At 46.3% G+C, this 25,877-nt stretch overlaps 1 protein-coding gene and 1 pseudogene across 5 annotated transcripts in view; both read left to right on the top strand.

Annotated features, from left to right (window-relative positions):
* TEX14 (testis expressed 14, intercellular bridge forming factor) overlaps positions 1 to 25,877 on the top strand; it is a 639,745-nt gene that overhangs the window by 156,719 nt on the left and 457,149 nt on the right. For all 5 annotated transcript variants that reach the window (XM_040336821.1, XM_040336817.1, XM_040336820.1 and 2 more), the window contains exons 4-7: positions 3,179 to 3,344; positions 17,659 to 17,792; positions 23,590 to 23,671; positions 23,805 to 23,932. In XM_040336821.1, the coding sequence (XP_040192755.1) occupies positions 3,179 to 3,344; positions 17,659 to 17,792; positions 23,590 to 23,671; positions 23,805 to 23,932 (510 nt within the window). The remainder of the gene's footprint in view (positions 1 to 3,178; positions 3,345 to 17,658; positions 17,793 to 23,589; positions 23,672 to 23,804; positions 23,933 to 25,877) is intronic.
* On the top strand, positions 18,167 to 18,302 carry LOC120930000 (annotated as a pseudogene).

Below are 25,877 nucleotides of genomic sequence, written 5' to 3'. Positions count from 1 at the left end.
CAAGTAGGGTGATGTTAAATCCTCACCCAGCCTTATTTCCTAGAAGGATCTAGTGTTCATTTGAATCAAGATATTCTTGCCTTCTTTTTTCCAGAACCTTGTTCCGCGGAAGGAAAAGTTATTGCTTTTCTCTCAATAGAGATGAGAGCAGTTAAAAATCTGAAGGTTTCAGATATAGAGAACTGACGTTTTGTTGTGCTGCCAGAAGACCCTAGATGTGGGCGGGCAGTGTTCAGATCAGCTATTTAAATGGTTACACTCTCTCTCGTTAGAGTTAGAAAGGTCAAGGCCTATCTGAAGCGGCTGCTCGGATACGGAAAACTGATGTTGTTGCGCTACCAGGAGGCCCCAGGAAAGGGCAGGCAGCGTCTAAATCAACTGGTTTCAATGTTGATTCATCAGGTTATTATTCAGGCTTGTGGTTTAAAGAGAGGGCTTCCCCCTGTTTCTTTTTGGTGTGCACCCTACCAGGATAGTAAGCGCTTCATGCGTGGTGCATTACCAAGCCTTTATGATTCAGATTTGCAAGGCCGCAACTTGGTCGTCAGTACTTACGTTCACTAATTCCTATCAGGTGAACATAAGACGGCAAGAGGATGCCGCTTTTTTGGCGCAGTATGCTGCAGGCAGCATTATAGGTCCTCACGGCTGATGGCGGTCTGCGTTATTTGTGTCTTACTCCCCTCAGTAAGCATTGCTTTGGGACATCCCACTTAGTAATTACTAGACTCTGTGTCCCGTGATGTACGATAAAAAAAATAGGATTTTTATAACAACTTACCTGTAAAATCCTTTTTTTGGAGTACACCACGGGACACAGAGCTCCCGCCCCTCTTGTTTGGGGATATTGGGACACGTATTGCTTGGCCTCAAAAACTGAGGCGCTTCCAGTATGGAAGGGGTTATATAGGGAGGGAACTTCCTGTCTAATTGATTACACCAGTGTCCAGGAATATAACCCACTTAGTAATTACTAGACTTGTGTCACGTGATGTACTCCAATAAAAGGATTTTACAGGTAAGCTGTTATAAAAATACTATTTTTCCTTTTTCTGGGGGTGTTTTTCATTAAGGCACTGCTTTGGGATGTCCTTATGTTCAAGATTTAGAAAAGCTGTGTCCATCAATGAATTGAAGAGAAAACAGGATTTTTGTTACTCGCCATATAATCCCTTTCTCTGAGTTCACTGATGGATACAATATCCACCCTTCTTCTCTTATCCTTGTACTGCTAAGTGACTAGCTAAGCTGCCTATAGCAGAAAAGGGGGTTTTATGCCAGCCTACGCTGCCCATAGGTGGGGCTGAGTTCTATTTCTGTCTAGTGTCCCACTCTTGTAGACGGTACTTTAATCCTACGGCCAACATTAAGACTCTGTGAAAGTGTCTGCGCTGTGAAATAAAGAAATGGGGAAGGGGAAAGGGAGGGGTGAGTGGGCAAAGATCCGTGGACCTGTGGGGTGGTAGGGTGTACAGACACAAGTGGAAGTGACCTACAACCGAAAATTAGATGAGTGCAGTCTAGCCTAGACTGTATAGCAGTGAACACACAGAAAATCTTCCAGTGTAAATGGTTAATATACTACAACTCAAAAAATCTTGAATTGGAGATGAAAGTGAAAAAAATAAATAAATAAACAGAAATGAAATCCTAAAAAAAGTACAAAACTGAGTGCAGTCCAAAATACCAAACAGGTTCAAGGTGGAGGTAAGTGAATAAATGGTTAAATGTGAAAGGTACCAAACTCAGGTAAGTGAAGGTATGTAGCCAGGTGAAATCCACACACCGTGCGCCCCTAGTAGTGAATAGTCCGTCAGGTACTGCTCCTGGTAAATGCTCTGTTGTTCGGGACAACAGAGCATTTACCAGGAGCAGTACCTGACGGACGGTGGACGAGTGCGGTGCTCGTGGCTACGTGACCGCCATTAGACTGCCCCATGTGAGTCTTTTACCGATTGTTTTTATGACCCATTCAATTTTATCTTGCTGTACGGTTTTATGCGATGTGCCCCCTTCTCTTCTTCCACCCCTACCCTCTCATACCTCGCTACGAGCGGACGGCTCTATGGATGTTAAGGGGAGAAATTGGTAGCAGGAAGAAGACAAGGATACGAGCTCGGCGCTCGTGGAGATAGGCACACGCTCCCTACACACTTTGTAAGTTGTGTAAGTGGACATCTGACCACTCTCTTGCGCAGTATTTCCCTCCTTGTCTAACAAGAGGATAAGGCTACAATACTTTTACCATTATCTTTACATGTATGATCAACTACTGAGATCTGACAAGAAGACACCCACCAAATAGGAAGCTGGTATAGTGATTATCCATTTGGCTCTGAATGTCAGTAGGGAGGTAAGCTGTCAAGATTCACTATTGGTGAGGGGCGCACGGTGTGTGGATTTCACCTGGCTACATACCTTCACTTACCTGAGTTTGGTACCTTTCACATTTAACCATTTATTCACTTACCTCCACCTTGAACCTGTTTGGTATTTTGGACTGCACTCAGTTTTGTACTTTTTTTTAGGATTTCATTTCTGTTTATTTTTATTTTTTTTCACTTTCATCTCCAATTCAAGATTTTTTGAGTTGTAGTATATTAACCATTTACACTGGAAGATTTTCTGTGTGTTCACTGCTATACAGTCTAGGCTAGACTGCACTCATCTAATTTTCGGTTGTAGGTCACTTCCACTTGTGTCTGTACACCCTACCACCCCACAGGTCCACGGATCTTTGCCCACTCACCCCTCCCTTTCCCCTTCCCCATTTCTTTATTTCACAGCGCAGACACTTTCACATATTTTTTGCATTATTATTCCTTGTCTTGAGAGGACAATATCCTTTTTGTTTGCTGCAGTATTCACGTTCATTCACTCCCCTGCCCCCTTTCACCTATATCCCATACAGCGCAGGAGTTCCACTTAGTACACAACATTAAGACTCGCTGTGTCCGTCGATTAACTCAGAAAAAGCCATTGTATGCATTAGTACGTTTTATAGCATAGACAGTAACGTCTGAACTTTCCTTGCCTCCATTCCAGCTAAACTTCAGTTCTATAAATACTTTTTCTTTTGTTTTGTCTTGTGATGATTATTTTTTTATTATTATTATTATTATCTTCTTTGGACTTGCCATAACTTAATATAAAATGAAAATTACATTTTTTTTTTCAGGCGCTGTTTTGATTGGAGCACCCCTGTCCATGCAGCAGCATTTTCCTGTAACCAGTGGATTATGAGCCAGCTTATTGATGCAGGAGGAGATTTACGACTTCATGATGAAATGTCCAGAAGACCATATGACTGGGCCATTATGGCAGGAAGAGATCAACATGCTCAGGTTATTTAAACTAAATTCAGTATGCCATACAGTATAATCTTTTGCAATGTGCAACCAATGCTTATTTACTCATACCTTGGAATTCTGGTGTAAACTATATATTTTTAGGTAAAAAGGGACCCAGGTAAGTTAGTTATGTTGCCTAAGAGGCACTGTTTAAAATTGTCTGTAGGGGAAAAAAAATACTGTATTTATCGGCGTATAACGCACACTTTTTTCCCCTTAAAATCAGGGGAAAATCGTGGGTGCGCGATATACGCTGATCCTGCTGTCTCTGGGCACCGCCGAAATAGACCGAGCCGAGTGTACTGCGCACTCGGCTAGGCTCGGCCACGCTCGGCTCCGACCGCAGGATAGCGAGAGGAGCCGAACAGACAGGAAATCCGGCTCTGTACAGTTCGGCTGAGGCGCCAAACTCAAAAATACACGCCGGGCAAGACAGCAGACGGACACCTCCAAGCAAGTCCGCAGACGGACGCCGGACAAGACCGCCGATGGACTCCGGACAAGGCTGCCGAGAAGAGCCGGGCAAGCCGCAGATGGACACCCACAAGGCTGGAGGGACTCTACGCAAGTCCGCAGACAGATGCCGGACAAGGCCGCCGATGGACGCCGGGCAAGACAGACACAGCAACGAGCATTCAAAATGTAATTTTTTTTTTTTCCCCTTAAAACTTCCCTTAAGCTTGGGGGTGCGCGTTATACGCTGGCGCGCGGTATACGCAGATAAATACGGTAATTGTAATGTTTGAACGTACATTATATTATTTTAATTATACAGTACAGGATACAGGCTGGGTGTTTATTGACCCTGGGTTATAAACTGCTACCGTCACATGGACACTTGCAAAGCTTTTGGGCATGTCCACTTGGGTGTACCCCTATAAATCTAGCTCACTCTGTGAGACCTTATTGTTTTGCTAGTGTCCTTAGGTAATGGACCTCTTCTCCCTTATGGAGAAGTTTTAATCCTTAAAGGGGTTGTACAAAATGTCTCTACATTTTAATCATTCTGCAGACAGAAAATTTGAGACACTCTTAGGCCCCGTACACACGTCCGAGGAACTCGACGGGCAAAACACATCGTTGCTGCTGATCTGAGAATTGTAGAGGGGACTCTTAATGGCAACTATAATCACAGGTAGTGTTACTCACTGTGTCTCCAACTTTGTGGTGTCTTGTAGCAGTGACACCTATGCCGAAATTAGCCCCTCCCACTTCAAATTCCTCACCAGTCAACGGACCTCTAGTTTCTGTTCCCACCCATGTAGTAAACTGAATGAGCGGCTGCGGGCTCCAGGAACAGCCAAGCTGGGTGTCCCCAAAAAGGCTATGAGAGTGGTGCAGGCTTCAGGAACAGCCCAGAATTCGGCAAATCGCCATTCGACCCCCGCGGGGGTCCCGACCACAGGTTGAGAACCACTGCCTTAGAACAAGTCATAACACAAGTTTCCAGAATGGCTCTGGTTTTTGTCCATATGCGCAAAATCAAAATGAAGCCTGGTGTTAAGACCAAGTTCGTCTGCTGGTAGCACTGTGGTGCTCTGGGAAGAAAGCAGAAGTTTTGGTGTCCAACAGCAGGTGTCTCCCAGCAGCCAGTAGGTTCCAGCGATCGGCTCCACCAGGCCACACCTGCTTGGAGAGTACTTAAGTTCCACCTTTGCTACGGCTCCCTGTGTCAGGAGTTTGATTGCCATCCTTGCTGCCAGATCATTATGCTTGTGTAACCTGCTGCTTAGTCCTGCTCTTTGTTCCTGTACCCAGTCTTGATTCCCCCCTTCCTTGCACACCTGGTATTGCCTATTACCCGCGTCCCTCATTTTGTATATATTCTGTATATAGTTGTTAGGTGTTTTGTCACTGGAGTTTGTTCATGTTTACTGTTTGCTGGTGTGCGATTGTCTTTTGTTTCACTGTAATAAATCTCACTATAAAGATATATACTAGCGGTGCACCGAATGGAAATTTTGGTCCCGAAACAGAAACTTAAAATTAAGGATGCACTTGGCTGAAACCAAAACCGAAAATGTTTTTTTTTTTTTAAATATATATTTTTAGATATATTTGTATTATAGTCGACTTTTTAATTAACATCATAAATGTAAATGAATATTAATTAATTGATGGTCATTATCGGAACCTTTAGGGCAAAAAAAGCTCAAGTAAAATGCATCCCTCTAAATTCTACGTATGTCTTTACACTGGTCCATTGCACTTCCATTGTGGTATTAAAAATCTTGCTTGCTGCATTTTTGGTCAGTTAAAAAAACGCACCAACAACGCACCTCCCCATTGAAATGAATTGAAAAAGCAGCAACAACGCATTAATTACACACCCGTGTTATGTTTTTGATGCGGTTCTTGAGTCACATGACCTAAGAAAAACACCATTAGCACAGTAAAATCGTGTGCTTTTTCGGAGTCCTTAACGGCACCTTTTTCTCTATTGGCAAAATGCCAAAAACTGTTTTAGACTGATAAGTTTCAGCGGCTGAAATTTCAGTGCATCCGTTATATATACATATTGTCTGGTCCCAGTTTCGCTGTGTAGCTACATATATCTGGCCTCCCAGATGCTGATTCCTGCCACCTGGACAGCTAAAGCTGCCTATGAAAGATGTTTCACCTTTTATGCCTTTTTGAAGGAGGATCTCTAGTGAGGCCCTTGACAAGTTTATAAATGTTAAAAGAAAAAAGAGTCTCATTCCTCAGCAGAAGATTCCAAACTCCACATCTTTAGAAGGCTTCTGCTTACTCCTCTTCAAAGCCACAATTTAGCTCTTCCTTTTGAGCAAGACTTGGAACACAAAGCCCACTAAGTTTACCCTTAAAGCCTCCTTCACAATAAAGGGGCTCCCTCACTCCTAAGAGTGATAGGACGTCTGTTACAGTTTGCAATCCTCTGTGTCACAGACACCCAGACTAATGGGTTTAATTGGGTGTACAAAAAAAGCTCAAAACTCTGCCCCCTGGCTGCTTTGTTCTTTAAAATTAACTAAAATATGCCCAAGGACAATCTGCTTTGCAGACTTCCTTGAACCATCTCTTCTTTCAGGGAGTAATTGTGCCAGTAACCATAAAGGACAGGTTAAATAGATCCAACTGAAACCTGTTCATGATACCAAAGCCCAATGGGGGTATTCCTATCCTGGACCAAAATTCCCCTAACTCAAGGGTGCCCAACATTTTGAAGAGCGAGGGCCACTTAAGCAACTTAGTAACCAGTCGAGGGCCACAATGAGCGGAGCGGCCAGATGACAGGTCACGGCAAATATAGGCCCCTCTGATTTGCCCAGATGAAAGTGGAAGAATTCCCTTCTGTTTTTTGGATTGGAGGTAGGCGGGCATAAACGGACATCTGTTGCTCTATAGAGGTGAATTGAGGGTCCCGTTTGGTCGGGCTGCACTCCCAACTGCATACCCCTGAATGCCCAGAGTACATCGGAGCCAGCGGAAAAGTGGTCTGGGAGCTTGCCTATCCACTTCTTGAAAAGGGATACCACCTGTCATGTACTGGAACGTACCTTGTAGCCAGAGCCTAGTGTGCAGGAGGAGGCCTCTCTTACAGCCCCGGCTCTGGAGCTGGGACAGCAAGCTCGGGAGCGCGGCGAGGTAGGAGTGCCTGGTGATGACAGCAGTCTGGCACGGTTGGTGGTCCTTCAGGACGGTAGGTGCAGAAGACAGCGTCTCTGGAGCCGGCACAGGTACTGGATAGAGACAGCAGGAACTGGTGAAGCAAGCCGGGTTAGGTGCGGAACAATAGCTGATATCAGGGTCAACAAGCCAGGTCAAGCAGGTAATCAGGTGGTTAATCGTGTAAGAGTAAGCGTGGTCAGATTTCAGGTGCAGGGTCTGGTAACGGTGGGCAGGAGAGCAGAGCAGAGTCAGAGCAAGCCAGGGGTCGGATTGGACAGGTTCGGATGGTCAGACAGAGCCGGGTCGGTTTAGGTAACAGGTTCAACAGGTCACATGTTTTCAGGTACAACGCTGCAGATCAGACAGCAAAGTGTCACTGCAGCTGCTGGCTTTTTAAAGGCAGAGTGGCGCCAATCGCGCGTTAACGAGTACGCGCGTTCCCGCCGCGCGTGCAATTGTCGTGCACGTGCGTGTGTATTTGGCGCATATGCACAAGCATTTGGTGTGCGCCTGCGCACATTTGGTGCACAGATGCGAGCATTTGCCGTGCGACTGCGCACAGGCATAGATGATTGCTGCTGGTTCTGTCCATTAATATGTGTGCGCATGCGTGCCCGCCGGAGCCTATTGGCGGGTCCCTGACACCACCTTTATGTGGATAATTTTTATACCAGCTTGCCCCTGTTCCGCAATCTTCACCGGAGGGACACCCCAGCATGTAGTACAGCAAGAGCCAATAGAAAGGGCTTCCCGCAAAAACTCATTAATGAAAGGTTACGACGAGGGGAGACGGCATCTTTGCGGAACCAGGCGCTATTGGCTGTCAAATGGAGGGACAGACGAAATATCCACATGCTCGCATCAATCCACAACGACACCTTTGTGGAAGTCCTCAGAAGAAACGGCCCAGTCCAGAAACCAGCATGCATCTACGATTATAATTTGTTTATGGGGGGAGTGGACTTCAACGATCCCTTATAGGGAGTCCCTCTGCCCCGTTGGGCTTCAAAGCGGAGCAGGTAGGGCGGGCTGTGTGGGAGGACCCCCTCACACACCCGCCATTGCCACCCGGGGCATGGAGAAAGGTGGCAGATTGCCTCTGGGGAGGCCTGCCTACTCCCAACTCCTGCAGTCCAGCTCCTCTCTCGAGTACACGCACAAAATACACTAAAAAAAAAAACGATCAGATGATTGAACCCTACCTTCCCACAAGATAATCCCCCCACTGGTATAAGAAAGTGTCCATTTATTTTTTTTAGTTTGGCCATGTATAACACTTATGTTATTTACAAAAATCTACAGAGAACCCCGTATCCTATCTGCACTACCTGCACTTTTGTACCCTGAAAGACCACCAGAAAATATTCGCTCTGATTCCGTGAGCAGACTCCACGAACGCCGCTTTCCTGAGAAAATCCCAAGTCCCTGTGAAACAGGCACAAGAAGTCAGAAGAAATGCCGGGTGTACTCCAGAGGAGGAGTCAGAAGAGACGCCACGTTTTATTGTCCCGATTGTCCTTCCCAACCAGGCCTCTGTATAGGTGTATGTTTCCGCCATTACCATACTTCCCAGGATTATTAGGAAAGTATGGTAAACGTAGTTCTCATTTCCTGTCATTTTTTTCCACACCCCTAATGCCACTGCACTGAACTGTACATACCTCTGCTTTCTCCATAACTGACCCTGGCCTGTTATACGACCACGCTTCTGCCTAACGCTAAACATACCTCTGCTTTCTCCGGAACTGACCCTGGCCTGTTATACGTCCACACTTCTGCCTAACGCTAAACATACCTCTGCTTTCTCCGGAACTGACCCTGGCCTGTTATACGACCACGCTTCTGCCTAACGCTAAACTGTACCTACCTCTGCCTGCTCTGGAACTGACCCTGGACTGTTTGACCACGTTTTTTGCCTGCCTCTTGGAATGATCTTTTACCCTGCTATTCTAGTGGGAACACATATGTGAGGGGCTCCAGAATTGTTTTTCTGGATGAAGAAAACAAATTTTTTAGTTTTCTCATTCCCGGATTAGGGTCTGGAGAATTTCATATGGGTACAGTGTTGCATGACTAATTGTCATTCAAAATGTGAGAGCACCGAAAGCTGAAAATTGGTCTGGTTTAAGTGCCCAGTTGTCAAGTGGTTAAGGAATCCGCCTCCCAATCAGGCTTCACCCAAAACACCTGTCTCAAAATAGTGCTACATGCAAAAACATTTTACATTTCAACTGACATACTTAAAGGAACACTAAAGGCAAGATTTTTTTTGTTTAAAAAGAACAAACATGTTATACTTACCTCCGCTGTGCAGTTAGTTTTGCAGAGTGGCCCCGATCCGTGTCTTCTGGGGTCCCTCTGCGGCTGTCTCTGCTCCTCCTCGCAAAAGCTTTCCACCTTCATGCGAGCTGAGGTAAGTAAAACGAGTAAGTAAAACGAGGGCTGTCAGATGTTTTTTTTACCTTAATGCATAGGATGCATTAAGGTAAAAAAACTTTTACCTTTACAACCCCTTTAAAAACATTGCAATGTTTAAAAAGCATATATGTGTGTGTGTATATATGTGTGTGTGTATATATTGTGACAGGAAGTCAGGTAAATCTGTGGGTGTTGTCACTGCTGGGACATACATTTCTGCCTTGTTTAGACGATACACAGATTATTATCGGGCGTCGGCTACAAACATAGACAGAGGAAGGCTAGAGGCCTTTAGAAAACTTCAGCTGTTCAGAATGAAGCAATCAAGGCCTTTATAAGTAGCCAGAGGGTTACCACTTGGTTGCTGCATCACTCCTAAGGCTGTGTGAGTAGGAGAGCAGTGCCTGATGAGGTGAGGAGACCATTGTTTTCCTGTGTGATACAAAATCAAAAGACTATTGTTTGTGCTGTATGAGCAGCACTGTCTATCCAGCGGTAGGCTGTGTTAGGCCCCATACACACGACCAAACATGTATGCTGAAACTGGTCCGCGGGCCAGTTTCAGCATACATGTTCGGTCGTGTGTAGGCGCGAGCGGGCCGAATTCCAGCAAACATTTGCCCGCCGGGCCTTTTCCCAGCGGGCAAATATTCCTGGACGTGTTTTAAAACCGTCCGCTGGAATCCTGCCCGCTCGGACATGTACGGTCGTCAGTACAGACCTACCGTACATGTCCGAGCGCCCGCCGTCCCTCGCATGCGTCGAATGACTTTGACGCATGCGTGGAAGCCTTTAAATGGCAGGCCCGCCCACGTTGCCGCGTCATCGACGCGGACACGCCCCGCGTAGTGTTTACGCGCGGACTTCTGTACGATGGTTAGTACAACCATCGTACAGAAGCCCTCTGGCAGGCATGTACGGTGAAAACGGTCCGACGGACCGGTTTCACCGTACATGTTTGCTCGTGAGTACCCGGCCTTAGACTTCATAGATAGGTTCCTGTGTGGAAGGTAGACGCCCAGCGTGGCTAGGATTTATTTTATGTTTTGATTTTGTTTATGCTGTTTGGATACTTGCAAGTGTTTTCCAGCAAGATGGAAAAATAAACCAGAAACTTTGTTTTCAACCGTTTTTGATTGCCAGTCTGTATAAGTTCAGTGTGTGGTGAACCCATCAAAGGGGTCACACACCCCGCTACCGAGCTAACCCCTCACATATGGTGGAGTGCCGCAGGCAACTAAAGTGAACCCAAAATGGAGGAGATACTGAAACAGCTGGCTTTAGCAAATGCAAATCAACAGGCAAATGCAAGTCAACAACAGACGAATGCAGCTTTGCAGCGGAGCATTGCAGCTCAACAACAGGCCTACGCAGCTCAACAACAAGCTCACCAAGAGAGCATTGCAGCTCAACAACAAGCTCACCAAGAAAGCATTGCAGGCTTGGAACAGAGACACCAGCAGCAAATGGAGGCCATTGTGAAACAACTTCAGAGACAGCAGACCGAGGCTGGGAGTCAGGCCAGTAACGTACCGACTTTTCAGGTGCGACACTTATTGCCAAAGATGACTGCAGATGAGGACCCTGAGATGTTTCTGACCACGTTTGAGAGAGCAGCGGAAAGAGAGAATTGGCCTAAAGACCGGTGGGCTGGACTAGTGGCTCCCCTATTATCTGGAGAAGCCCAAAAGGCATATTTCGATTTGGAGCTTGCAGACGCAAAGAACTATGATCGATTAAAAGAGGAAATATTGGCACGTTTTGGTGTAACCCTGGATGTCCGTGCCCAGCGCGTCCACAATTGGAGTTAGCAGAGGAAGCCACCTCGGTCACAGATGTATGATCTTATCCATTTGGCTAAGAAGTGGCTGCAGCCAGAAACTCTGTCTGGACCAAAAATTTTGGAGCAAGTAGTCATGGACAAATATCTTAGGTCTCTTCCGAACACCCTGCAGAAATAGGTGAACCATGGTGGTCCGGATACTGCAGACAAACTTGTAGACCTGGTCGAAAGGTACCCAACAACGGAGAGTTTGTCCTCTTCCACCCGAGACGCACAGACTTTTCACCCCAAGACCAGACCGTCCCCACCTATAGGTAAGACTGCATCAAGGGATGGGGGTGGAGAGAGGTACCAAGGAGCAACTAGAGGAACTATCAGGACTACTGCTAATGTTTGGCGAGAGCGGCCTGGAAGACCCATCCCACAGGAGAGGACCAGAAGGTTGATCTGTTACTGTTGCCATGAAGAGGGACATGTAGCAGCCGTTTGCCCAGCGGGTGATGAACCCATGCAATGTGACTTTCTTACCGAGAGACGACAGTCCCTTTTTGCAACCACATGCACTGCAGTAAAGGGAAATAAGAAACCGTTATATAGAATGTGCTTAGATGGTAAAAATGTTGTGGTATTGTTGGATTCAGGTAGCCTGGTCACCCTAGTGAAAAGTGACCTAGTGGTAGGAAAAACCTTACATCCGAGGAAAATGGCTGTAGTTTGTGTACATGGGGACACTCGAGAATATCCGGTGACTACCGTTTCCTTTGAAACCTCCCTCGGTAACTTGTGTCACCAGGTAGGTTTAGTTCCCAAAAAAGGGATTTCCCAAAGTTCTGGGAACTCTGGGACTGCCCAGATTCCTCATTAGGTGGTTCTTCTGAGTCTGAACCATCTATTCCAGAAACCTCTAACTGTGAGGATTCTCCTGAGTTTCCATTCTCAGTCTTAGCAGGGGAAACCCCAGTCCATAGGGAGGAGCCTGCTACCTCAGAAGAGGAACAGCGGCCGATAGGGTTTGATGACCTCGAGGTGCACAGAGAAAACTTTGTCACTGAGCAATTAAGGGACCCCACATTGCTAAGAGCCCGAGAGAATGCAGTGAAGGTAGATGGGGAGTTGGTTAATCCTGACAAGAGGGTTGCCCTCCCTTACTTTATTATTGAAAGGAACCTGTTATATAGAGTGTCACAGAGGATAGAGGACACCATTGAGCAACTGGTAGTTCCTAAACCGTACCGCAAGATGGTTTTGGAACTGGCCCATGGGCATATTCTTGGGGGACATTTGGGAGCGGAAAAAAACCCGGGAGAGGATCACCCAGAGGTTTTATTGGCCCGGAATCACTAAAGAAGTGGAATTGTACTGCTCTTCCTGTCCAGTGTGTCAGATTACTGCACCCATGCCACATTTCCGCAGTCTGTTGGTACCCCTGCCCATTATCGAGGTTCCTTTTGAGAGGATCGCCATGGACCTGGTTGGCCCCTTGTTGAAGTCCACTAGAGGGCACCAGCACATCTTGGTAATAATGGACTATGCCACCCGGTGCCCAGAAGCGATTCCTCTCCGAAACACCTCTGCTAAAACAATTGCCAAATAATTATTTCAGGTTTTCAGCCGTGTGGGTCTCCCTAAGGAAGTCCTAACTGACCAGGGCACCCCGTTTATGTCTAGGGTGACCAAAGAACTTTGTAAACTCCTGAAAGTGACCCAACTACGTACATCCGTATATCACCCTCAGACAGACAGGTTAGTGGAGAGGTTTAATAAAACCTTAAAACAAATGTTGAGGAGGGTGGTGGATAAAGACGGAAAGAATTGGGATTATCTGCTACCTTATCTAATGTTTGCAATAAGAGAGGTTCCCCAATCGTCCACAGGGTTCTCTCCGTTTGAGCTATTGTATGGGAGGCACCCTCGGGGCCTACTGGACATTGCCAGGGAAACATGGGAGAGTGAGAGTTCACCCCATCGAAGTGTGATTGAACATGTGGCCCAAATGCAAGACAGAATTGCCCAAGTAATGCCGATTGTGAAGGCACATATAGCCCAAGCCCAATTGGCTCAACAAAGGGTTTACAATCGTGGGGCCCAGGTCCGTTCCTTTGCACCTGGTGATAGGGTGTTGGTGTTGGTCCCCACGGTCGAAAGTAAATTCCTAGCCAAATGGCAGGGTCCATATGAAGTGTTGGAAAAAGTGGGAGTGGTGAATTATAAAATTAGCCAACCGGGAAGACGAAAACCTGAGCAGCTCTATCACGTGAACTTGCTGAAACCATGGAAGGATAGAGAGTCCTTGGTCGCTGAGACTGCCCGAGTTTATGCTCCATTGGACCGGACTGTCCCTGAAGTTGGGATAGCGGAGACTCTATCCAAAACGCAGAAACAGGAGGTTAAAGAATTTGTGCTCCGTAATAAGGAGAAGTTTTCAGACCTGCCAGGTTGGGTCTCCGGAGTTGAACATGACATTATCACCACCCCAGGGGATAAGGTCAAGTTGAAGCCCTATAGAATTCCAGAAGCCCGGCGAGAGGCAATTCGCCAGGAAGTAAAACAAATGCTTGAGCTGGGGGTGATAGAGTCAAATAGTGATTGGTCAAGTCCCATTGTCTTAGTGCCCAAACCCGATGGAAATTGGCGGTTTTGTAATGACTTTCGCCGCCTTAATCAAATCACTAAGTTTGACACCTATCCCATGCCCCGCATAGATGAACTGATTGATCGCCTAGGCACTGCTCGGTACATGACAACGTTAGACCTTACCAAGGGTTATTGGCAAATTCCTCTCTCGAAGTCGGCCAGGGAAAAAACAGCATTTGTGACTCCAGACGGATCTTTCCAATATCGGAGAATGCCTTTTGGGTTACAAAATGCTCCCGCCACATTCCAACGCACCATGGATAAGACCCTTCGGCTTATCGAGCCTATGCTGCTGCATACCTCGATGACGTTGTCATTCACAGTGAGGTTTGGGAATCACACTTGCCAAAAGTTCAGGCTGTGTTGGATTCCATCTGGAAAGCCGGGTTTACAGCTAATCCAAAAAAATTTACCCTTGGGCTAGAAGAGGCGAAGTATCTGGGGGTATACTATTGGAAGAGGTCTAATTAGGCCCCAAATAAACAAAGTTGAGGCTATTCAGGATTGGCCACGTCCCACAAACAAGAAACAGGTTCGTGCATTTTTGGGGATCGCGGGCTACTATCGCCGCTTTATCCCCCATTTTGCCTCACAGGCTGTTCCCCTGACCAATTTGACCAAGGGGAAGGAGTCTGTAATGACCAAATGGACTCCCGAAGGAGAAACGGCTTTTCAGGCTTTAAAACAGGCCTTATGTAGTCAGCCAGTTTTAAATTCGCCCGATTTCTCACGGGACTTTGTGGTTCAGACAGATGCGTCAAATGTGGGTTTAGGAGCTGTACTGTCTCAGGTTATCAAGGGGGAGGAACACCCTGTTATGTACCTCAGCCGAAAGTTGAAGGCCCATGAAGAGAATTATGCCACCATTGAGAAAGAATGTTTGGCGGTGAAATGGGCTTTGGATTCTCTCCGGTACTACCTCGTGGGTAGACAGTTTGAGCTGGTGGACGGATCATGCCCCGTTGAAGTGGATGGCACAGAACAAAGACCAATAGGAGGATAAATAGGTGGTTCCTGGCCCTCCAAGAATTTAGTTTTGTGGTGACGCATTGCCCCGGTGCTGAAATGGGGAATGCAGATGGGTTGTCCCGAGTGCATGCCTGCCTGGCAACCTGTGTCCCAACCCTAGGGTTGAAACAAGAGGGGGGGTATGTGACAGGAAGTCAGGTAAATCTGTGGGTGTTGTCACTGCTGGGACATACATTTCTGCCTTGTTTAGACGATACACAGATTATTATCGGGCGTCGGCTACAAACATAGACAGAGGAAGGCTAGAGGCCTTTAGAAAACTTCAGCTGTTCAGAATGAAGCAATCAAGGCCTTTATAAGTAGCCAGAGGGTTACCACTTGGTTGCTGCATCACTCCTAAGGCTGTGTGAGTAGGAGAGCAGTGCCTGATGAGGTGAGTAGGTGTAGGCGTAGTTATAGGCTTAGCAAATGCAAATCAATTCAATGTAGAGTTCTAAGGAAGAGAATTGCCTCTGCCAGATCCTCTTTCGTAGAGGCTCTTAAAGGGGAGTTCCAGCCTTTTTATGTTTATTAAAAGACAGCAGCTACAAAAAGTGTAGCTGCTGACTTTTAATAAACAGACACCTGCTCCACGGTCCAGCGATGCGGCCGCCCAGAGGGTCACTCCTCTCTCCGCCGGCGCCTCCATTCACACTGTGGGCACCCAGCCGTGACAGCTTTCGGCTTCACAGCCGGGCACTCACTGCGCATGCACGAGTCGCGCTGCACTCTAGGAGTGGACAGGCGATCTCCTGGGACCTGTCACAAGTCCCAGGAGATCGCCTAGAGGGAGGGGCCGCCTAGGCGGCCCGTAGGTGGAAGTGGGACAGGAAGTCCTACTCCTACCGAAGCCCCCACTCCCCCCCAAAAAAATGACATGCCAAATGTGGCATGTAAGGGAGTAAGAAGTGCTTATAGCGGAAGTTCCACTTTTTGGTGGAACTCCGCTTTAAGTCAGACTTTATTATTTTTAGGGCTGAAAATAATCTTTCGACACGGACTTGGGTGGGTGGCATTGCAGATTCTATTCTGGCCACATCACTAACGATCTCTGGATAAACAAGGATGGCTTCTTCAACAGTAAGTTTTGATGAGCGATCATACTTTTCAACTTCTTTTAGTGCTTTATAAAACTCCTTTTGGAATTTTTTTATTTGGACACTTACTGGTTCTCTAACATGCGTTCCCTGTAAAAGCAGAACACATCACTATGGAAAGTATAAGTATTGCAGCTCCTAATTGTGCGTTGCGTGCCATATAGTGAAGCACATGAAAAGCATGCTTCTTCACGGTCACTTAACGTGTTCGTTTTGCGGTTACGTGAGGCACTGCATGCATTGGTCTTTATTCTTACAGTAGAGAAGTCATTAATTATAACTTTTTGTGAATTGGGACATTTAAACTTGCTTTTTTTTTAAAATTCCAATCTAAATTTAGTAGGAGTCGGAGTCGGTGCATTGTTTGCCGACTCCGACTCCAGGTACCCAAAATTTCCCCCGACTCAGACTCCGACTCCACAGCCCTGGCCTCACCGAGGAGGGTTCTGTTTCGGCAGACCCTCCAAGGAAGTTGAGTCTGTGTCGGCTTCGGCTGCACGGACCACAGATTACTGCCAGGAGCCTAACGACCTGGGGATCAGGGTTGGGCCCTTTTCAGAGGGCCATTTGACGATGCACCCGTCAGTTTTTTGTGTATCACTCTTTGTGTGTGCACATTTTTTCCTGCACCGGGTGAAGTTTTTGGGTTGTGTTATGCACGCCACAGGCTTTTCAATAGAAAAAAAATAAATAGGACAGGGCATATTTACTACTATTTCTTATCTCCCAAAATTAGCTAGATGCAGAAACCTGTGTACCAGGAGCAGGATGATGCCCCGTAGATTGTGTAATATTGCCAACAGGATGAAGCTGGACTGGTGGAGTGAATTCCATGTGTATTGCAGGCACTGGTGCTTCTCCATGAATAATGAGGTGTACATTGGGGAATATAAGGTAAAAGGGGAGAAAAGAGGTGGGTAAACCACATACTTTTGTATGTGCACAACAGTTGTAGTGCTGGAAGAACAGTGCTAGCTGTACTATCCAGAATATGCAAATTTAACAGTAATTTGAAGCTAACTCACAGATAATGCCCTGAACAATTGTTTTGCACTTGAGAATTTGTAAAGATGTCTATGTCTGGAATACTGCTTTAAATCACCCCAGGCATGCATGCTCAATGTCACCCATCCTGCCAACTATGCAACAAAGATGTGACACTAGTAGATGAGCTGGCTGGATGTATGCATTGGCTGCCAGCACTGATTAGATGCTGGTTGGATGCTGGTTTTCCAGCATGCCTGTCTGACTGAAGCTGGCTTCTGTCGGACAGGGAGCTGGACACATGGGCCAAACCGACCGCTTTCGGACGATTTTTGGCCTGTGTGTACCCAGCCTTAAAGGGGTTGTAAAGGTTTGTTTTTAATTTTCTAAATAGGTTCCTTTAAGATAGTGCATTTTTGGTTCACTAACCTTTTCATTCGATTTCCCTTCTAAATGTTTTTTTTTCTTTGTCTGAATTCCTCACTTTCTGTTCCTCCTCAGAAACTCCTTGAGGGCAGGGACTGAGGTACAGCTTGTAAATCGCTATGTAAATTGATGGCACTATATCAAATCCTGTAATAAACAAATGGCATATTGTATAGCTAGCTGTAGTTAGGACTTCAAGCTGCTTATCTTTTACATCAATTGGACTGAAAATTTAATTTTCAATTGAGTAAATGAATGTTTTAAAAATATTATTCAAAAGCAATAGGTTTATTTTAGAAAGTTATATTTTCTTTGTGTTCTATTTCAGATGCTGGAGTTCATTGATCAATGCTCTGCACATATGCATGTTTTGATCCATGGCTTTAATTGCAAATCCAAAAATATTATTTCATCACAAGAACTCATAAATAGTTCATCTCTGATTGGACGTCTTTCACCAAGGTGCGCATTTTAATATCTGACTTTTTTAGAAGTATTTTCTTTTATATTGATTGTATGCAATTCTAAATTCTGTATTTTATACATAACCTTTTTTAAAGGGATAGTTCACTTTTACCAGACTGCCTATGCAAATAAGGAGTGTCTGTAAATAAAAACAAACTGCAACTTAGATTGAAGTTGAATAATGCCCTTGCTGTATGTGTAGGCCATTTATGTACCTCATGAAGCCTGACTGGATATTTCTCAGGATGTTGCTAAGAGAGGCTCAGCTGTTACTGTTCCCCTTGACCATCACAGGAGCAAGCTACTTCAAACCTCCTCACATGTACTTTCTCTCCCCTGATGTAGTAGCTCTGAGCTCGCTTGGCACAGGTGTCGCTTCTCGGGCCTTTTGGCTAAGATCAAGTGTAGTATCTGTTCTTATCAGTTGACAGTAGGTGGTGCTATGCTAACCGTCCTGAGTACACAGCGAGGTGGAAAGGGATGGCGGTTGGCAGATGCTAAACTTACTGGCGTGGAGGTGGAAGCCTTCTGATTTGGACAGGGAAACTTGAGGTCGAAGCTGAGGGGCCGGGCCCCTGGCCTTTGGCCTGGATTTAGTGGTGCCTGCCCTGGTCAGTTGTTCGGGAGAGAACACTTGCTCCTCCTTCCCCTTGGGGGGAGCAGTTAGTATTTCCCGAATGTGATTAGGTGGGAGTGGTAGGAGTAGCCTATTGGCGTGGGCTCTCCCCAATCTCTCAGAGCTCCTACCTTCCTGGCTGGGAAGGGTGCTGCTGGTCCGGGGGTCAGGGTCTGTTAAAAAGCCTGTGGAGATAGTGCCCCTGGAGTGGCAGTCCAGGGGTGCCATACCTTGCACAAGTGTTTTGAGAGGGACACTTACAAGTGTGGCACCTTCTCCACATCTCCACATACACTTTTTTACCACCTGCCTCTAGGGCCGAGACTTTTGGCTCGTACATGGGGAATTCTTGTTTCCTGGCCGAGGGGCCGGCCATCGTATTGCACGACGGTCACTTTCTACTCCCATCTCCCACCTTCTTTCCCCCAACTTTATTTTTTATTTTACCCCTGTGTTGTCACTTTGTCTTTTTTTGGTGGTGCATGTTTGTACACCTTGTGTGTGATGATTAGGGTGCCGGTCCTCGGGCCAGTCCTGAAAGTCTTTTGAGTGGTTGGACATGGCCTTCTGGCTTAGTTTGCCTGCTCTCATGGGGTCTCCCTTCGGGGGAGCCCCACAGAGGAGCGTTCTATTTCGGCAGACACACCAAGGAATTTGGGTCCGTGTCGGCTTCGGCTGCACAGACCACTATTTTCTATAGTACCCGTCTGGAGCCTAACGCCCGGGGGATCAGGGCCAGGTCCTTTGTGAGGAGGACCGTTTGACGCAGCACCCGTTGCACGTTTTTGTGATTACACTCTTTATGTGTGTGCACATTTTTTCTGCACCCGGTGGAGTTTTTGAGGTTGTGTTTTTGCACGCCACAGGCTTTTTAATAGAAAAAGGTGTCGTTTAGAGAATTCCCTCAATTTTTCTCAATTAATGCAAGCTATTCTCTGATTTAACAAGATTGAGATTGTGAATGTCTCCACCCTGCCTTTCTCATTCTGCAACTTTCACCCATATCTATTGTGGAGGGAAGCTATGACAAAAGCTCTGGCAAGCATTTGCTCTGCCGAAGGCCTGCACAATACTCTGTGACGATACTTATCTTGCACCAGAGCAGGAACTGATTTTAAGGCTACATGCCCACGGACGTTTAAAAAAAAAAAAAAAAACGGGCTGTAAAGCTAGTACAGACTCCAGGAAAAAATCGCAAACATTACTAGTATAAAAAAAAAACATAAATCTATATCATAGTTTGTAGACGCTATAACGTTCTTGTAAACCAATCGATATACGCTTATTGGGATTTTTTAAAGCAAAATACATTTATTTCTCGTACATCACGGGACACAGAGCGGCATATTCATTACTATGTGGGTTATATGGAGTACCTTCAGGTGATGGACACTGGCAATCTCAAACAGGAAGTCCCCTCCCTATATAACTCCCTCCCATAGAGGAAGTACCTCAGTTTTTTTCGCCAGTGTCTTAGGTGTTGGTCACAAATTAGCTTGGCTCCACGTCCTTGGGACCAGGGCAGGCTAAACAGATCTGTCCAAGATGCCTCAGTGCTAAAGTGGACAGTACCCGGGCCCCAAGTCGTGGGGCGTTGCCTATAATGCCCTCCCTGAGGGCTGGGCCCAGGGCTTTGGTTTTGTTAAAAATCAAAAGTTCCTGTTGCCAGGGTGCTGTATAGGTCCAGGGCAGAGGTGTTCCTTGGGACCCCAGTACCTGAAGGTCTAGTACGCTACCCACGGAGAAGGGAGAAGATTGGACCACTTGCTATGCAACTGTCCTGCAGCTTGGAGCAAGTAAGGGGGGGTTTGCGGGACTTGGTCCGTTGGCAGGCCCCCCCGGGGAGATTCTGGTGGTTCAGCCTGGGTATGCTCTGCATTGGCAAACGGGTCCACTATGTCAGTTTAATGACAGGATGGTCTAGTCACCCCAGTACCTAGCCCCCCTTTTTGTGTGTTTTTTTCTCTGCTGCTAACCCTACATCTACCATGACAATAGGTCTACGGCCTGAGTTGCCTTACCTCCAGGGTTTTTTCTTTTCCACCGCAGTCTGTGTGTGAGGCAAACTTTGGTAAGAGGTCGTTTGGCGTCCTTCCATGTGTGGCGCGCGCGCGCGGGTGGGCTCATAGTTATCCGCAGCATGGCGCGCACCGTTGTGCGCATGTGTGGTGGGAGGAGGCGGCCAATTGCGTCAGGAGGATGGGGGCGTCCCCTCCTCTCTGTTATCTTCAGCTCAGTTAGTTTGCTGAAGGGCTGAAGGAAGGACACAGAGCGGTGGTGCTCCTAGGGTGATGCTGACACCCAGTGGCGTAAAAAGGGTATTGCAGGTCCAGGGCTTGCTCCCCCAGGACTGATTTTTTTCTGTAAGCCTAGACCCTTGCAGCAGCTGGCAAGCGCACAATATTGGGAACAGTCTTTTAAAAAAAAAAAGGCTGTTTTTTTTCCCAGTAGCTCAGGAACATTAGGTAAAACTTATTTACCCTAGCTAAATTTGTTTACTCCTTGCTACAACAGTAGGTTGTTGTTTCACGGAGTACCTCGGTGTTGTTTCATGGCTCCCAAGGGCTCAGGAACCAGGGCGGAAAAAACTGCAAAAAAACCTAAGGGTTCCCCCTCTGGTTCTGAGGATCTCAATCAGGCTATGCCAGAACTATCCTTGTCTAATAATCCAGAGGAAGTTGCCTCGGATGAGCCATCGGGTGCGTCTGGTGCTTCGGCTGGCCCTAACCCACCCAACCCTGTGTTTGTCACAGAGGAGATGCTAGCTACATCTCTGGGAGGGCTAGAACAAAGATTGACAGCTATGTTAAGTTCTTTCCCAGGCAAAAAACGCTAGATCCCCATCGCCTAAACTCGCATCCTCGGATGCTGAGGTTCTTTCTCCTGAGGAATATGAATCTCAGGAGGATCAAGGGGAGCAGAACCTGGAGGGTTCAGATATTGAAGAGTCCACCATAGAGGAACCATTTTCAGCCTCCCAAGCGGAGAGTCTGTGGATCCAGTCTTTGACAGACATGGTCCGTTCGGCATTTAAATTGCCTCTAATAGGGCCTCAAGTCCCTACGGTATCTTCTTTGGGCTCCTTAAAAGCGCCACTAAGTAATGCTCTGTTTCCAGTCCATCCTCTCTTAGAGGGTCTGTTATTTAAAGATTGGGTACGACCAGACAGAATATTCGTACCTCCTAAGAGGTTTGATGTCCTCTACCCTATGGAAGAAAATTTTTCCAAGAGATGGGCGCTCCCAGCTGTGGACGCAGCCATTTCCTGCGTGAATAAGTCTTCCAGCCTAAATCGAGCAGTAGCCCTTACGGTTCAGTTCCTCAAGGTATTCGGCTGGGTTCTAAACCGAGAGAAATCAGCCTTGCAACCCACAAAACGGTTGGAATACCTCGGCATGCTGCTAGACACGGAACAACAGAGAGTGTTCCTACCTTTGGCAAAGGCCGAAGGTATCGGAGAGTTAATCCGGTTGTGGCTTTTGCCTGGGGGGGCATACAGAGGTGACTGTGGACGGGGGGGGGGGGTACAGAGGTGGCTGTGGACAGGGGGGATACAGAGGTGGCTGTGGACAGGGGCGGATATAGAGGTGGCTGTGCATGGGGGGGGGGCAGAGGTGGCTGTGGACAGGGGGGGTACAGAGGTGGATGTGTACAGGGGGGGGGGGGAAATAGAGGTGGCTGTGGATAGGGGGGTACAGAGGTGGATATGGACAAGGGGGGATACAGAGGTGGATATGGACAAGGGGGATACAGAGGTGGATGTGGACAAGGGGGGATACAGAGGTGGCTGTGGACAGAGGTGGATGTGGACGGGGGGGGGGTACAGAGGTGACTGTGGACACGGGGGGTACAGAGGTGGTTGTGGATGGGGGGTACAGAGGTGGCTGTGGACGGGGGGGAGGTAAAGAGGTGGCTGTGGACAGGGGGGGGGTAAAGAGGTGGCTGTGGACAAGGGGGAGGTAAATAGGTGGCTGTGGACAAGGGGGGGATACAGAGGTGGCTGTGGACAAGGGGGGATAGAGAGGTGGCTGTGGATAAGGGGGGGGGGGTTTAGAGGTGGCTGTGGACAAGGGGGGGGATACAGAGGTGGCTGTGGACAAGGGTGGATGGTACAGAGGTGACGGGGGGGGTAAAGAGGTGGCTGTGGACAAGGGGGATACAGAGATGGCTGTGGACGGGGGGGATATAGAGATGGCTGTGGACGGGGGGATATAGAGATGGCTGTGGACGGGAGGATACAGAGATGGATGTGGACAGGGGGTACAGAGGTGGCTCTGGACAGGGGGGGATACAGAGATGACTGTAGACAGGGGGGGATACAGAGGTGACTGTAGACAGGGGGGGATACAGAGGTGGCTGTGGACAAGGGGGGGATACAGAGGTGGCTGTGGACAAGGGGGGTACAGAGGTGGCTGTGGACAGGGGTAGTACAGAGGTGGCTGTGGACATGGGGGGGATACAGAGGTGACTGTGGACAGGGGGGGATACAGAGGTGGATGTGTATGGGGGGGGGATACAGAGGTGGCTGTGGACATGGGGGTACAGAGGTGGCTGTGGATGGGGGGGGTACAGAGGTGGCTGTGGACAAGGGGGAATACAGAGGTGGGGGAGGGGGGGGGGTTGTACAGATGTGGATTTGGACAGGGAGGGGGGAAACAGAGGTGGCTGTGGACAGGGGAGGGTACAGAGGTGGCTGTGGACAAAGGGGGAAATACAGAAGTGGATGTGGAGGGGGGGTGGGTGGAGGTGGCTGTGGGGGGGGGGGGGGTACAGCAGTGGCTGTGGACAGAGGATACAAGAAAATGCTTGCCCAGGGTCCAAACAATAAGGATGGTCCTGAATATTCCTATTATTCACTCTGTTTAATAATGTCATCTGCTAAAGTGTCTGTGTTGTATAATAAAAATGCAGCTATATACCTCATTAAGAGCGCTGCTTGGTGCTTATGTGACCCGCCGCCTCTCTTGTCCTCGTCTGACAATTGTAGCGGGCGGGCTGAGAATGACATCAGTCAGGAGGGGAGGAGAGGAGGAGTTATGCTGTAATGTGTAGAATGGGCTTCCTAGTTTACCTGTGCAAATTCAAACCACTTCAAATGGATTACTATAACAATTAAAAACTTTATTTCTTCTGTATTTCAAAGAAACTAACTCATAGTTTGTGTATTTTATTTTTTAGAAAAGTTGTTAAATCTCTCGCAAAAGACCATAAGTGTAAAAGTATTTCAATAAAGAGAATGTGTAGCTTTGGATATGGAGAGGTAAGGACTGAAATGAATGTACCACTAAGAAGTTAAATGTGTGTATGAACATCGTAAGCTTGTTCAGAAAATATATGTATGCATAAAATTATTTTCATTTTTCTAATTGGAAATAATCATTGTTTAATTTCAGCTTTTCTTAATAGACAGACAGGTTGGCTTTATAGCAACAGTTCCTTTAATTGAAGATAAAAGTGTTGTACAGGATGACTGCAAGCCTGCTTTCTGCTTTGCTGCTGGACCGTATACGACAATGACAAAGTAAGATGTTAAAGTATAAATTTGGAATTGCTGATTAAACATTATAAACAGCAATGATTGCGAAGAGAAGGTGAATTCCTCTTAGACCTAATTGAAAATCAACTTGCTCTTGTCAAAGATTTATAAAGCATCCTAATTTGTCATGTTGTATAGATTTTTGAAGGGGAAAGAAAGTGATGTTGCATAACTACAGTAAGTTCATTATTTAAATGGAATCGTAGCTTTACTATTAGTTCCCCTCTCTCCATGCAGAAACAACTTTGATAATCTGTTAAAACTGAAGCTTTATTTAAACTTTCACATAATATACAGTACATAGTAACATTACTACATTTGAAGAAAAAAACTATTTACACAGATTTGTACCATGCCATTTTACATACTTGTGCCATATCATTTTTGCAAATCATATTATATACTGGCAAACCAACATTTCCATTAAGTATGTTTCCAGATAAGCTATGCCTTTTCTTCTCCCATTTGTTTTTGATCCAGAAAAAACTAAAATTCACATTTAGAAATTAAAATTTTGCATGCCTTGCTAACAGATATAACTTCTTTTTTAAAAACTAAAAGGTTACGAACATCCCATAAAACTTCTTTAAGTGTGCAAAAGAAAATCCATGCCATTCTTGCTTTGTACTTCAGTGCTGTGTTAAACAAAAAATAATCTAGACATGTCACCCCCGCTACTTCTGCCAGAAATGGCTTAAAATTATCCCTGACTTTGGATGCAAAATCACAGTTCCAGAACAAATGTAACAAACCTCTCCCCGCGCTTCATAATGAGACTGTCACTGATCGTCTGTTCCCTGTCATAGGGAACGACGATCAGTGACGTCACACGCCCAGCCATGCCCCCCTACAGTGAGAAACACACATTAGAAAACACTTAACCCCTTTAGCGCCCCCTACAGGTTAACCCCTTTACTGCCAGTGTCATTTTCACAGTAATCAGTGCATTTTTATAGCACTGTTTGCTGTAAAAATGACAATGGTCCCAAAAGTGTCCGATGTGTCCACCATAATGTCGCAGTCACGATAAAAATAGCTGATCACCGCCATTACTAATGAAAAAATTATTAATAAAAATGCCATAAAACTATCCCCTATTTTGTAAATGCTATAACTTTTATTATAGGAACAATTAAAAAATATAGATTTTTTTTCAAAATTGTCGCTCTATTTTTGTTTATAGAGCATAAAATAAAAACCGCAGAGGTGATCAAATACCACCAAAAGAAAGCTCTATTTGTGGGGAAAAAAGGACGTCAATTTTGTTTGGGAGCCACATCGCACGACCGCGCAATTGTCAGTTAAAGCGACACAGTGCCAAATCGCAAAAATTACCGTATTTTTCGCCGTATAAGACGCTCCGGCATATAAGACGCACCCAATTTTAAACAAATTGTGGGTATACTGCGCAGCTTATAAGAAAGTGAGACCAGCTGCTAACACAGCTAACAAAGACAAATCAGCAAAACGAAAGATAGAAGGAAATAGTGTAGCGCTACGGTCAGTGACATGCGTAAATTTCAAAACCATTAGCAAATCCTGTAAGGAAAATATATAATAATAATAAAATCACATGTAGATTCCTGAATGGAAATTGGTGAAAAAATTATAAAGTCCGATATATATAATAAAGTCTGTGTAAACGAATCACCACGTGAATAAATGCAGAAAAATCTTGATGATGTTCCAAATATATATTCAATTGTAAGTGATCACCACCACCAGTGAGGATAAATGGAGGCTTACCAGAGCAGATGGACTTGAGCTGACATATGTCACTACAAGTCAGATTAGGCTTATAGTACTAGTTCTAGTACGTGGGATCAGGTGGTACGAACATCCAGAGCCTTGATTCAGCTGTCAGTTCAAATATACCGATAAAATGAGGAAGCCTTTGATCCATAGAGCTCCATAGTGAGCCGGGTAGTTC

This window comes from Rana temporaria, chromosome 2 (assembly GCF_905171775.1).
Source record: "Rana temporaria chromosome 2, aRanTem1.1, whole genome shotgun sequence".
Lineage (NCBI taxonomy): Eukaryota > Metazoa > Chordata > Amphibia > Anura > Ranidae > Rana > Rana temporaria.
The sequence above is the reverse complement of the archived record's forward strand: the minus strand, read 5'-3'. Positions and strand labels throughout refer to the sequence as shown.